Below are 14,753 nucleotides of genomic sequence, written 5' to 3' on the forward strand. Positions count from 1 at the left end.
AGAACACGACTTGAAAATATTGAACGATTCTTCTAAATGCACGACGGTTTTTAACCAGATTATTCTGTTTGTGTGCCCACTTCACATCATAGTACTTATTAACATTGCAGACCTGATGAAATTGATATCTATGTCAATGGCAATAATTCATGGATTACAACGACTCGATCTTATTGGATGAGTGGTATTAATTGTCAAGGAAACGAAACCGAACTGGAAGAATGTGGAAGTGTGACATGGGCTCAAAACAACTGTAATATAAGAAACACAGTAGGGGTGAGATGTGGTAAGTATTGAAATTTATAGTTACATGTATGGACACAGTTTCTAATTCGCGAATTTTTTCCTTTTAATTGTGGATTATATGCTAATAAACTCATTCTATCTTTAGAACAAACAATACGTTTAGTAGGAGACAGAGGGCCTGCAGTTGGGCGTTTAGAAGTCCTTCATGATGGTATCTGGAAGAATGTTTGCGATGATGATTTCGATAAACGTGCTGGACAAGTTGTTTGTAGACAATTAGGATTCCTCGACCCCGATCAGTATGTTACATTTCTCAATACTAATGTCAACATATTTACACCGTGTGCGGACAAAAATAAATGTCCTGGTCTCTTTTTTTTACAGAATCAGTATCAAAGTGTAGTAATTTTAATCTTTAAACTTATTCCCATTTCATGTACAATAAAACAGTTAGATGTCAAATACAGCGTATTAAATTTATTTTATGACTAACATTATTATGAAACATATTTTTATGTACATTTTGTTCCGTAACTATATATTTACTAGTCTTGAGGAAGTTGACATCTATATTGCGAAGAATAATTCATGGATTGAGAATGGTAATTCGTATTGGTTAGATAATACTAAATGTGAGGGATATGAAGATATTCTGGAAGATTGTACCCATCTTGCATGGGGGCAAAACGACTGTAAAAGTAATGAAGTAGTCGGGGTGCGCTGTGGTAAGAAACAAATTTAGGACATATATACTGGTAGCCACTGCCACCTACTTAAGACACAAATTTAGGACGTATATAGCCTTCCGACTATGAGATGTAGTATAAGATATATTAAGAAAGTCTTAATTTAAGTTAGATTTTGCAACCGAATGTATTACTTCGGAAAACCAGAACATTATTAACCTGTCTTGGCGTCGTTGATTGTTATATCAAATGAAGGTTTATTTTTTCATATGTATACGAAAAAATACATCATGCATTAGTGTATTGACTTTTTCGAAGTCATGTGGTATTGAGTGCTCACGGAATATCCAAAAAATAATTTTATATATATATATATTATATAACATGTATTTTGAAACTTTTCATTTTGTTTGCAGGACACACTGTGCGATTAATAGGACACCGAGGTCCAAGAGATGGGCGTTTAGAAATTCGTCATAATGGTATCTGGAAGAATGTGTGTGGTGATGGATTTGATAAAAAGGTGGGGCAGGTAGTTTGTCGACAGTTGGGATTTCTAGATCCAGATAGGTAGGAACAGAAAATTAAGTATGATTTATCACCTCTTTAACCGAGATGCAGATATTCAGATGGTGTCGAGGAATTAGTGTCTTTGTTCTCCCAAGAATCGGTTATTTAATTTTCTAAAATAGTTATTAAGAAAAAATATAAAGATTTGAGGTCATATAATAGCGGCGGCGGCGGGGGGGGGGGGAATTATTTTCTGTTGGAGAAATTATTAGAAAATGATATAATTATTAGTTCATATGCTATAGACTAGATGAAGTTGATATTTATGTTAATGGCAATAATTCATGGATTATCAACAATGGTTCTTATTGGTTGGATGACGTGGATTGTAAAGGAGATGAAACCAGACTGCAGGACTGCAACAATTTGTGGTTTGCGGATGATACATGTAGTAGTGCTGATGTGGTTGGTGTGAAATGTGGTGGTAAGTGACCCAGATATATTCGCCCCCCTTTTCGCGATAGATATTTACTTATAATACCTAGTAAGGAGAATATATTATCGACAGTTGAGTATTTTTGGCGGAACCCATCTTGATACTCATGGATAATATTATTTAAATTACACCAGGATAGTAGTCTGTTGTTTAATACTTTTGTAAATATTTTACACAAACTGGACAGCAAGGAGATTCCCCTGTAGTTATCGACATTGGCCACGCAACCTTTCTTGTGTATAGGACTTATAATGGCCTTTCCCCATTTCTCAGGGAAGTTCCCGCTGTTCAGGATTGCGTTAAATATATTGCTAAGGGCTGGCTTTATGATGGCCTCACTCTCTTTGATCAGTTCATTACATAGTCCATCAATGCCAGGTGACTTATTATTGCGGACACTCTTAATTGCCTGAGAAACTTCAAATTCTGTGATGGGTTTATTTAATTCTTCGGGAGTATCACTTTCACAAATATCACAATGATCATCATGTGATGTTAAAGACTCCAGGTACCAGTGGTCGGTTAATGGACTATTAGAGTTCAAAAGATCACGAAAGTATGCTATCCATTCATCGCAACAGATTTTTTAATTGGCGGGTGGTCTCCGTAGAAGGGATTTTACAACGACTCTATCTTATTGGATGAGTGGTATTAATTGTCAAGGAAACGAAACCCAACTGGAAGAATGTGGAAATGTGACATGGGCTCAAAACAACTGTAATATAAGAAACACAGTAGGGGTGAGATGTGGTTAGTATTGAAATTTATAGTTACATGTATGGACACAGTTTCTAATTCGCGAATTTTTTCTTTTAATTGTGGATTCTATGCTAATAAACTCATTCTATCTTTAGAACAAACAATACGTTTAGTAGGAGGCAGAGGGCCTGCAGATGGGCGTTTAGAAGTCCTTCATGATGGTATCTGGAAGAATGTTTGCGATGATGATTTCCATAAACGTGCTGGACAAGTTGTTTGTAGACAATTAGGATTCCTCGACCCCGATCAGTATGTTACATTTCTCAATACTAATGTCAACATATTTACACCGTGTGCGGACAAAAATAGAAGTCCTGGTCTCTTTTTTTTTTACAGAATCAGTATCAAAGTGTAGTAATTTTAATCTTTAAACTTATTCCCATTTCATGTACAATGAGACAGTTAGATGTCAAATACAGCGTATTAAATTTATTTTATGACTGACATTATTATGAAACATATTTTTATATACATTTTGTTCCGTAACTATATATTTACTAGTCTTGAGGAAGTTGACATCTATATTACGAAGAATAATTCATGGATTCAGAATGGTAATTCGTATTGGTTAGATAATACTAAATGTGAGGGATATGAAGATATTCTGGAAGATTGTGCCCATCGTGCATGGGGGCAAAACGACTGTAAAAGTAATGAAGTAGTCGGGGTGCGCTGTGGTAAGAAACAAATTTAGGACATATATACTGGTAGCCACTGCCACCTACTTACGGCACAAATTTAGGACGTATATAGCCTTCCGACTATGAGATGTAGTATAAGATATATTAAGAAAGTCTTAATTTAATTTAGATTTTGCAACCGAATGTATTACTTCGGAAAATCAGAACATTATTAACCTGTCTTGGCGTCGTTGATTGTTATATCAAATGAAGGTTTATTTTTTCATATGTATACGAAAAAATACATCATGCATTAGTGTATTGACTTTCTCGAAGTCATGTGGTATTGAGTGCTCACGGAATATCCAAAAAATAATTTTATATATACATGTATATATTATATAACATGTATTTTGAAACTTTTCATTTTGTTTGCAGGACAAACTGTGCGATTAATAGGACACCGAGGTCCAGGAGATGGGCGTTTAGAAATTCGTCATAATGGTATCTGGAAGAATGTGTGTGGTGATGGATTTGATAAAAAGGCGGGGCAGGTAGTTTGTCGACAGTTGGGATTTCTAGATCCAGATAGGTAGGAACAGAAAATTAAGTAAGATTTATCACCTCTTTAACCGAGATGCAGATATTCAGATGGTGTCGAGTAATTAGTGTCTTTGTTCTTCCAAGAATCGGTTATTTAATTTTCTAAAATAGTTATTAAGAAACAATATAAAGATAAATTCAGGTCATATAATAGCGGTGGGGGGGGGGTGTAATTATTTTCTGTTGGAGAAATTATTAGAAAATTATATAATTATTAGTTCATATGCTACAGACTAGATGAAGTTGATATTTATGTTAATGGCAATAATTCATGGATTATCAACAATGGTTCTTTTTGGTTGGATGACGTGGATTGTAAAGGAGATGAAACCAGACTGCAGGACTGCAACAATTTGTGGTTTGCGGATGATACATGTAGTAGTGCTGATGTGGTTGGTGTGAAATGTGGTAAGTGACACAGATTTTGGGCTCATCATTTAGTAAATGTCACTCCCAAGCCCCACATCTGCATTTTGTAAACTGATTTATTATTATTGTCTTGTTTACAGAACAAACAGTGCGATTAACCGGTGGCCAAACACCTGCAGAAGGGCGTGTAGAAGTTTTACATAATGGAACCTGGAAAAACGTCTGTGATCATAAGTTTAATAAAAAGGCTGGACAAGTAATCTGTCGACAGCTTGGATTCTTCAACCCTTACAGGTATTGAAATCCACGAATATGCTGCATTCGCCACGTCATTATAAATTACCTCCCTTTTTATAATTAGTCAATCTTTAACATTTCTCTTCAGTCATATGTTCACTGGCGCATTAAGCAAAGACCTATAATTACTTACCACGTCAGTATAAATTACAGTTTTTTTATAATCTTGTCAATATTTAACTTTATACTTACACATTAAATAAAGCCCCGGATCTATTCACTTGATTCTCTTGTAATTTGTCTTGCCACGTCTGCATATTTAGTGCTTTGTTGCACTTAGTGCTAAAACTTTGTAGAGAGGGTGGGGGATTCACGCGTAGATTACAAGTTCTATCATCCATGCTTATCCAAAAGTTCTATCCCATGTTTCACACGTCATAGAATCTCGCACCAACACGTACCTCTACTTAAGACTAGCTTGGGGTAATTTCAGAATATGCACACCATTGTGCTCTCGTTATTTTTAGACCAGATGAAGTTGAAATCTATATAAGAGGTAACAGTTCATGGTTAGACATCATTGGAGATTATTGGTTAGATGACGTTGACTGTGTAGGAAATGAAGTGAGATTAGAATTCTGTCCGCATAGAACCTGGGGAGGACATAATTGTCTGTATGAAGTAGCTGGAGTTAAGTGTGGTAAGTGTCTAAAAAAGTATTACAGGTTTGGTTTATATACTATTCAAAAAAGTAGGGGATATTTGATTTTTAAGTGTTATTAAAGTCACCTAATGAAACTGACGAAGAAACAAATGACAAAATGAAATGAAGTTCACATTCATCGATTTATTCCAAATGATCGTTAGACTAAGTAAGGCACAGAATGACCATTATAAGGGTAAAATGATACCCGGGGTCAAACAGCAAAGTTACCACAGCATCACAACCAAGTCAGTAACGGGTAAATCCTCCTCTGTTTGCCAAACAAGCATTGATCCGACGTGGCATACTCCTAATGAGACGTCTAAGGTCATTTTGGTCCAGATTGTCCCATTCCTGTTGCAACGCAGCAGCAAGTTCTTGGACATTGGCAGGACGTTGTTGACGTTGACGTAACCTCTGTCCAAGCATGTCCCAGACATGCTCGATGGGGGAGAGGTCGGGACTCAGTGCTGGCCAAGGTAATGTGGTGATGTTCTGTTGTTGGAGGTAACCTGTAACGATCCTGGCCCTGTGACATCTTGCGTTGTCATCCTGGAAGATGAAATGGCGGCCATGACGTCGTGCGAACGGCACAACATGGACTGCCAAGATGTTGTCCCGGTAGTACTGGCCTATAACACGCCCTGCAACAACATGTAAAGCCGTTCTTCCAGCAACAGTGATGCCTCCCCACACCATAACAGAACCACCCCCAAATCGATCATGTCTGATGACGTTAACGTCTTGGAAGCGCTCGTTTCGACGACGCCACACCCTCCTACGTCTGTCCAAAAAATCAACAGTGAACCTTGACTCATCTGAAAACATCACATTGCTCCAGCGTCGATTATCCCAGTGTTGACGATCCCTACACCAACGACGTTTTGCCTGAATGTGATGATCTCTCAAACAAGGGATCACGCGAGGACGTCGGGCGCGAAGGTGACCCCTATGCAGTCGATTCCTAATCGTCTGGCCACTCACTCTCACACCAGTGTCTGTTTGAAGACGAGCGCTGATCTGATTTGCTGTGATGACACGATTTCTCAAGGCCAAGGTACGGATAAATCGATCCTGGGCTTAAGTTGTCGCCCTTGGTCGACCTGAGCGTGGTCTGTCCTGTACAGATTGTGTATCACGGTATCTGGACCATAGCCTGCTTATGACAGACTGAGAAACATTCATCGTCCGCGCCACAACCGCCTGTGTTGTGCCGATCTGTAGCATGCCACGGGCACGTAACCTTTCATTTTGGGTAAGCCGACGCATATCAAAATTTGTTTTCTGGTCACTAAAACAATTAAACTGATGTTTCCACCCTGGAATTCAATGCCACAATGACTGTAACATTCAAAGTCAGAGTCGTGCAAATCTTGGGTTGGACCCCCATGATGATCCCAAGCATCACCTGCATTCCATGCGGTAGCTATTGGTGCGTTTGGGCGTCACATGTAACTGGAAATGTTTCTTCTGTTAGGTTCTATAGTGACTTTTTTCGTAGTCATTTGCATATTTTAGTATTATGCCCCCAAAATCAAATATCCCCTACTTTTTTTGAATAGTAGGTCTGAGATAAGGGATAGCTTCATGACTTTCTATTTATTCAGTTATTATTTAAGACAACATATTATTTTCTGACTGTGACAGGAATATTATATACAGATAGAGAAAAACGATTGCTTTGTGGTTCCTTTCAAGGGAGTTCATCTACACCCATCCACAAAGATTAGCCATGACTGAAGTATTTCAGTTTTTTTAATCGTAATAGTACTTGAATGAATATTTTTTTAACACCCATTCGTGTTAATTTTGTAAAATAATGTACCCAATTTCCGTTACTACTAGTATTTTCTCTGTTTGTATTAATCCTTACCCTCATGTAGTTAAAACAGTGCGGCTTACGGGAGATCAAGGATCTGCAGATGGGAGCTTGGAAGTTCTGCATGACGGCACGTGGAAGAGTGTCTGTGCGGATGGATTTGACAAAAAGGCTGGACAGGTTGTTTGTCGACAATTGGGATTCCTCAACATTAATAGGTACGTAGTTTGTACACTATGCATTAGTGGTATAAATACTTTGCAAGGAAAGCTATTGCTTATGACACTTATTCCATACGGAAAAACTTAATAAGACATAATTGATCAAATGTTTTATTTTCTATGCCAAGTTTATGAAAGCGGTGTTTGAAGTAAACTAATTTATCCAAAAGGAAAACAAGAATTTTCATACGGCTTCATAACTGTCTTGTCATTGTCATTTTAGAACGGACGAAGTTAATATATATACTATTCAAAGAAAGTAGGGGATATTTGATTTTGGGGGCATAATACTAAAATATGCAAATGACTACGAAAAAAGTCACTATAGAACCTAACAGAAGAAACATTTCCAGTTACATGTGACGCCCAAACGCACCAATAGCTACCAACCCAAGATTTGCACGACTCTGACTTTGAATGTTACAGTCATTGTGGCATTGAATTCCAGGGTGGAAACATCAGTTTAATTGTTTTAGTGACCAGAAAACAAATTTTGATATGCGTCGGCTTACCCAAAATGAAAGGTTACGTCCCCTTGGCATGCCACAGATCGGCACAACACAGGCGGTTGTGGCGCGGACGATGAATGTTTCTCAGTCTGTCATAAGCAGGCTATGGTCCAGATACCGTGATACACAATCTGTACAGGACAGACCACGCTCAGGTCGACAACTCAAGCCCAGGATCGATTTATCCGTACCTTGGCCTTGAGAAATCGTGTCATCACAGCAAATCAGATCAGCGCTCGTCTTCAAACAAACACTGGTGTGAGAGTGAGTGGCCAGACGATTCGGAATCGACTGCATAGGGGTCACCTTCGCGCCCGACGTCCTCGCGTGATCCCTTGTTTGAGAGATCATCACATTCAGGCAAGACGTCGTTGGTGTAGGGATCGTCAACACTGGGATAATCGACGTTGGAGCAATGTGATGTTTTCAGATGAGTCAAGGTTCACTGTTGATTTTTTGGACAGACGTAGGAGGGTGTGGCGTCGTCGAAACGAGCGCTTCCAAGACGTTAACGTCATCAGACATGATCGATTTGGGGGTGGTTCTGTTATGGTGTGGGGAGGCATCACTGTTGCTGGAAGAACGGCTTTACATGTTGTTGCAGGGCGTGTTACAGGCCAGTACTACCGGGACAACATCTTGGCAGTCCATGTTGTGCCGTTCGCACGACGTCATGGCCGCCGTTTCATCTTCCAGGATGACAACGCAAGATGTCACAGGGCCAGGATCGTTGCAGGTTACCTCCAACAACAGAACATCACCACATTACCTTGGCCAGCACTGAGTCCCGACCTCTCCCCCATCGAGCATGTCTGGGACATGCTTGGACAGAGGTTACGTCAACGTCAACAACGTCCTGCCAATGTCCAAGAACTTGCTGCTGCGTTGCAACAGGAATGGGACAATCTGGACCAAAATGACCTTAGACGTCTCATTAGGAGTATGCCACGTCGGATCAATGCTTGTTTGGCAAACAGAGAAGGATTTACCCGTTACTGACTTGGTTGTGATGCTGTGGTAACTTTGCTGTTTGGCCCCGGGTATCATTTTACCCTTATAATGGTCAGTCTGTGCCTTACTTAGTCTAACGATCATTTGGAATAAATCGATGAATGTGAACTTCATTTCATTTTGTCATTTGTTTCTTCGTCAGTTTCATTAGGTGACTTTAATAACACTTAAAAATCAAATATCCCCTACTTTTTTTGAATAGTATATATAGTGGAAAAAATTTAAAACTTACTTCTCAACATTCGTTTTGGTTGAATGACGTTGTTTGTGGGGGAAATGAAACTAGGTTGGAGGATTGTGGACATTCAACTTGGGGACAGAGCAATTGTAGCAGTGCTGGAGAAGTTGGAGTTAAGTGTGGTAAGTAAAGATGATTTATTTGATTGTGAAATAATAGGTTGTGGGTGTGATTGTCTGACTTTTATATCATAGACATTAACAAAATACTAGAGTAGATACGATAAAATAGCTACTACGTGGTGGATGTCTCCACCTAGGTCCAAAACACTAGCTTTGGCATTATACTAAACATTTCTACAAAACATTTCTCCCCACCCAAACTTTCCCACAGAACGTTGCGCAATATGATGTTCTGGGGTTTTTTTTGTTCTTCAGAACCATCAGTGCGTTTAATAGGAAACAATGGTAATTCAGATGGTCGTTTAGAGGTTCTTCATGACGGTATTTGGAAAAACGTGTGTGGTGACAAATTCGATAAAGTGGATGCACAAGTTGTATGTCGACAGTTAGGATTTCTAGACCCTCAAAGGTAGTAAAAATTTCTTTATTGTGGATAAATTAGACTCGGTTTGACATTTTGCCTGTGACACTAAGTTCCACCTGATCAGTTATAAACTGGACATAGGCAAAGGTAGTCAAGACATTAAAGCCAATAGCCACTTTTCATTTCTTGCTAATCAGTTGTCTACATATCAATCAATCTCACGTAAATAAATGTTTGAAATATACACACTCCCGCTTATTACAGACTTGATTCAGTTGATATTTATGTTACTGGTAATAAGTCATGGATTATAAACAATGGTGATTACTGGTTAGATGAATTGGGTTGTCAAGGATATGAAAGTTGGATTGAAGACTGTAGTCAGTCTGTGTGGGGACAAACTAACTGTAGTAGTGATGGTGTGGTAGGAGTCAAGTGTGGTAAGTGTCACGAAAAACACGTTTTAAAGTTACAAAATTTTTAATATTTGGCCGGTCCCACCTAACTCGGCCGTCTCCGTGTTAAGATGCTGATAATCAACTGGTCTTGTATTTATGTTTTTGTTTGTTTTGTCTTTAGAACAAACTGTTCGTTTAATTGGAGAACCGGAACGGGCAGGTGGTCGTTTGGAAGTTCGCCATGATGGTATCTGGAAGAATGTATGTGATGATAACTTTGATAAAAATGCTGCACAAGTTGTTTGTCGACAATTAGGATTACTGAATACTTATAGGTAGAAATATTATATAACTTTATGATTTCGGCTGCAATTTTATGATTTTTATTCTTTGCTGCTTTATCAATTTAAAATTGTCCGGTACAATTTTTCGAAGAAATTTAGATCAATCTTTCACGGTAAAGAAATATAGATTATTCTTTACTGTAAAGAAGAATAAATGTTGATAAATTTATTAATTCATATAAAACATTAAACATGTTTAACAAACTATTACAAACACCATACCACACGCATATAAATTCGGCTTATATTAGTAATAATCCAAACCATAAACATATTTATACTTTAAATATATTAAATAAGTTTGGGCTCAATAATACAACGTGTTTTGTATCAGAAATTAGTAGGACCGAAAATAGTTTTATTACTTAGACTATTACTGTGTTTAAATCGATATTGACCTGTAGTCTAGCGACATATTTCCCACTTTAAAGACACCACACATTCGAATTATTCATGCGAACAAGTTTATCCATTGAAAACGAAATACATATTAATTTCATTACAGACCTCAGGAGGTTGATATTTATTCGGTTGGTAATAATACATGGTTGGTAAATAATGGTTCATATTGGTTGGATGAAGTCAATTGCCGGGGAAATGAAAGCAGACTAGAAGATTGTGGACATAAAGGTTGGGGTGAGACTGACTGTTATGTAACTGAGGCAGTTGGGGTGAAGTGTGGTAGGTACCTAGATAATGAACAGTTTATTTTGCTAAACGTGGATGTAAAAATGTGAGGGTTTTTACGATAGGGAATTTCGTAGTTGGGGAACTATTATTATTCTGTGGCATTCTTAGTTTGTTTATGATAGAAAGTGCTTTGACTGGGGATTATTAGTAATACTGCTTAAAGAAATTGTTTGAGTTCTAAAAGCGTTTTGTGGATTCTTATTAATCTACACGCTTCCAACAAGTGTTTAAATCCTCATGGTGCTTATGGCCAAAAATAAAATGTTTCTTGGCCATAAACAGTTAGTCTTCTGGACAATATTAATTTATGGTTAATATCGAGAATTAAGACGGTAATGTCTGTTGGACTTAAAAGGTGAAACGTAATTGGTTGTTCGGCTGGTTCGAAAGTGTTAGATTCCGTAAATACAATATATACTATAAACCAGAAATATGTTTTAAAAACATAAGTCGAAGTTATTTTGTTTACACATTAATTGGTTAAGACGACAGGCCCACCACTCTGTCCAATTAAGTGACGATTTGATTGAAAGCGAGAGTTTACCAGTTGAGTCGTGTAGGTTTTTTAAAATCTTGATAAACGCATGTATATGCAATATTAGGTGTATGCAATCGTTTCGTATCTTTTAAGCCGATATTGAGATGAGAGTAAGGTTGCATAAAGACCATTTTATTTCAAATTTGGTGGAACTATATTACAATGGAGAATGGCGTGGTGTTTGTGCACAAGAATATACTGAAGAATTTGGGATGGTTGTTTGTTATTATCTTGGATATAATGAAAGGTATGTTCAAAGAGAGAAAGTTAGTTTGCAAAACATTGACTTTATTAGTGGAATGTGTTTGCCTATAAACATTTCGCTGTAAAGCGTTCCAAATAAAGTGCATAAATTCTTCACGATAATTACCTAATACATCCTCTGAAAACGTACATTACGATATGTGTTATGACCTGGATTTTTCAATAGGATGTGATTAGTAAGCTTACATCAACGATAATAACCCCTTTCGATTTCTCGGATCAAATATTTTATTGGGTGACCTGATAAATGCAACCTGCAAAATTCTACAACTCACTGGAAAACATAATAAAGCGAAAGTATTGAGGAAAGTTGCCACTAAGCACACGTAGGTATTATAGACACGTTAATCCAAGCACAGGGTTAATGCTAGTCAAAAGACACGTCCCTAACGCTCCCTGATGACTTAACTTTGATATTTGTTTGAAATAGTACCGACGGTTGGTACTAGAATATGGTGTTTAAAGGATCTTCCACACAGAATTAACAAGTTTTATTCACGGACATATATCTGGGATTTGTCAGTTTATAAGAAAGCTAAATGATGCACTTACTGTTATTTTTACAGTGTGTTACCGCAATTAATGCCTCCGATGGTATCCAGAAGACCCCTCTTACCTATTGTATTCAACTGTTCCGGTAACGAACAAAGACCTATTGACTGTCCACAATATAACCGATCGGAAAATTGCATTATTCGTATGAGAATGAGAGTGAGATGCAGTGAGTTGCTTTCCGATTACTTTTATTTACTTCCTGTTTTATTAACCAAGTTAATTTTGACTATTTAACCCCCACACCGAGAGGTTGCATTAATTTTCGTAGACTGTCATCGACGTACACACACATTAAGCGTAAGCCAATCAGCAGTTATGCATTATGCATGCAAGTGTTTTCAGCGTACTGATAAACTTCATCACGTGTGCCAAAGTTCCAAAATATCTAATTGTCCCCCGCCTTTAGAGGAAAGCAGGTGTTTATTAGGTGAATGCATTGATAGAGTTCGAAGATGAGAATTTTCTGCTTGGGGTCAGCAGTGATAACCAATTTGATTGGTTGATGCTTTGGGACACGGTGACTTTAGTTCTAATTAAGTGAGAGTGAGGACACTTGGTGTATAGTTTTATCACATAAATACCTTGACTAAGTTCGATTTTGAACATTTTCTGCTGAGGGTGAGCAGACCAATAATCTATTTGACTGGTCGATGCTTTGGTACAAGATAACTTTAATTCTATCTGATAGAGAGTGATGAAACTTGGTATATAGTTGATAATTAGATTGATTGCTCGATACTTTTGAAAAAAATCAAATGCGTGATTAATTCATATGTGTCATCTATTTATTTTGTGATTTCGTCGGGGGACATCAGCCTCACTGTTGGCTTTTGGTTGGACTGGTAGTAGATGTCACCTTTTCATTATAAAATCAGAGAAACAAACATCGTGTGTCATACATCCATAATTATACATATCCGTTTGAAGTCATAATGGCCAACGCAGATGCCTTCAGCGTCTGTGATCTTCCATCAAGTACAGATCAATTATAATAGTAAAGGTGTTCCCAATAACATTATTATTTAAAAAGACTTACCAAGATATGCCAAATATATGTTATTGTATTATTCGTATGATATAAGGTGATAGGACCAATTATAGATTTTAATTTTAAAAAAAAAACGCGCGCACCTGCCCGTAGTTCCCATAACATTTGTTTACAGACCCTCCCTTTCCAAAAGGCAACCAAGATAAGATAAAGTACTTAGAGAATAATACATGTTGAAACTGCAAAACAACATCCTGTTCTCCTTCCACGTTAAGATTTCTAATTTGTTTCCATCTGTGTTAAAATGTTATTTAAAATGAACAGAGGTCTATACTTGGGTAAAAAAAATAGAATTGTTGATTTAGAGCTTTCCCATGAAAATCGAATTAACATATCAGATTAAATGAATACTTTACGTTGGCCTAAATAACAATGTCTTCTCTCACAGCTGTATGATGTATAATATATTTCATATTAGTGAATACGCCAATAGAAAACGTGATGTCATTATCCTGTACTTCATATAGTTTTGAAGTTAAATTGGATTTAGCTGGACTACACCGTATGATTCCGGATTTTAAAGATCACGATTTTACACTTGGAAATAAGTGTACTGGTCGACGTGAAGGTAATACTTCACTGGTATTCCGTCCTAGTTTTAACTCTTGTTCCACTCAGACGACCGAGGTTGGTATATTGGTTACCTTATTAAACTGGATTTCTTTTTCACATAATAAGATTAGATCCATAATCTACCGGGTTACTCAAACAAATCATGCACCCAATCAATGTTTATAAGATGTTACTCAATGTTTGTATAATATAAAGAATGGCCTAGGGGGCTTGCTTCGTTTATAAGAAACAAGCGACTGCCAGGCAGGATACGCCAACATTTTGCAAGAGATGGATATAGACAAAGCTAAAAACAAACGTGATTTTTTGTACAATCAGGGGCAATAATCCAGAAAGTTATGGCCTAAAATGTGCAAATATCAAAAGGGACAGGGATCTTTGGGATATAAAAATATGTTTTAACTTTAAGTTTCATCAAAATCGGATAAAAATTGTGACCTCTTAGAAGGTGAACAACCTTCGTATTAAGCGCTTCTACAAAATTTGCGTACAAAGAGCGGCCATTTTTAGTCCTTCGGATGAGACGAAAAACCGAGGTCCCGTGTATACATTACAATGCACGTAAAAGATCCCTTGGCAGTTGGAATTCGATATAAGAGTAGACGATAGTGCCGCTGCCCGGGCAAAATTTCCCTCATAGCACACTGTATGGCGTATGCCCGTCTTCATTAGCCTAGCATAGGAGCAGAACAGTAGGACGTTAAACCCCATTTCATTTCAGCGGCCATTTTGTCGGGCAGTTTCATTTTGATTTTCACGAAATACGAATTGTGATGGTAGAATTGTGATGTATTTAAACGGTTTTTAAAATCGGAAAAAATTTGTGACGT

General features: G+C 37.5%; 2 protein-coding genes across 2 annotated transcripts; both read left to right on the plus strand.

Annotated features, from left to right (window-relative positions):
- Nucleotides 1-281: 281 nt before the first annotated feature.
- LOC130014288 (scavenger receptor cysteine-rich domain superfamily protein-like) lies at nucleotides 282-7,639 on the plus strand. Its single transcript, XM_056103293.1, has 12 exons — nucleotides 282-286; nucleotides 796-971; nucleotides 1,349-1,502; nucleotides 1,748-1,926; nucleotides 2,793-2,946; nucleotides 3,199-3,374; nucleotides 3,756-3,909; nucleotides 4,153-4,328; nucleotides 4,430-4,583; nucleotides 5,054-5,226; nucleotides 7,113-7,266; nucleotides 7,493-7,639. Exons 1-12 carry the CDS (start codon nucleotides 282-284, stop codon nucleotides 7,530-7,532), a joined length of 1,695 nt encoding a protein of 564 aa, XP_055959268.1. The 3' UTR covers nucleotides 7,533-7,639.
- A 1,347-nt stretch (nucleotides 7,640-8,986) lies between these two features.
- LOC126832108 (scavenger receptor cysteine-rich type 1 protein M130) lies at nucleotides 8,987-13,971 on the plus strand (the record flags this gene model as incomplete). The annotated part of the gene is made up of 8 exons (XM_056103422.1): nucleotides 8,987-9,149; nucleotides 9,405-9,558; nucleotides 9,778-9,953; nucleotides 10,093-10,246; nucleotides 10,761-10,936; nucleotides 11,577-11,730; nucleotides 12,314-12,468; nucleotides 13,818-13,971. Coding segments are annotated over 8 exons (1,155 nt in total), but the record flags the coding sequence as incomplete, so codon positions are not given.
- Between the last annotated feature and the right edge of the window lie 782 nt (nucleotides 13,972-14,753).

The sequence above is a fragment of the Patella vulgata genome, chromosome 9 (assembly GCF_932274485.2).
Source record: "Patella vulgata chromosome 9, xgPatVulg1.2, whole genome shotgun sequence".
Lineage (NCBI taxonomy): Eukaryota > Metazoa > Mollusca > Gastropoda > Patellidae > Patella > Patella vulgata.

Bases quoted from the DNA above. Each gene is read 5' to 3' on its own strand.
- LOC130014288 (XM_056103293.1), top strand. The intron at 4,329-4,429 runs GTAAGTGACACA...TCTTGTTTACAG, and splicing joins TGTGGTTGGTGTGAAATGTG to AACAAACAGTGCGATTAACC. The intron at 5,227-7,112 runs GTAAGTGTCTAA...ACCCTCATGTAG, and splicing joins AGTAGCTGGAGTTAAGTGTG to TTAAAACAGTGCGGCTTACG.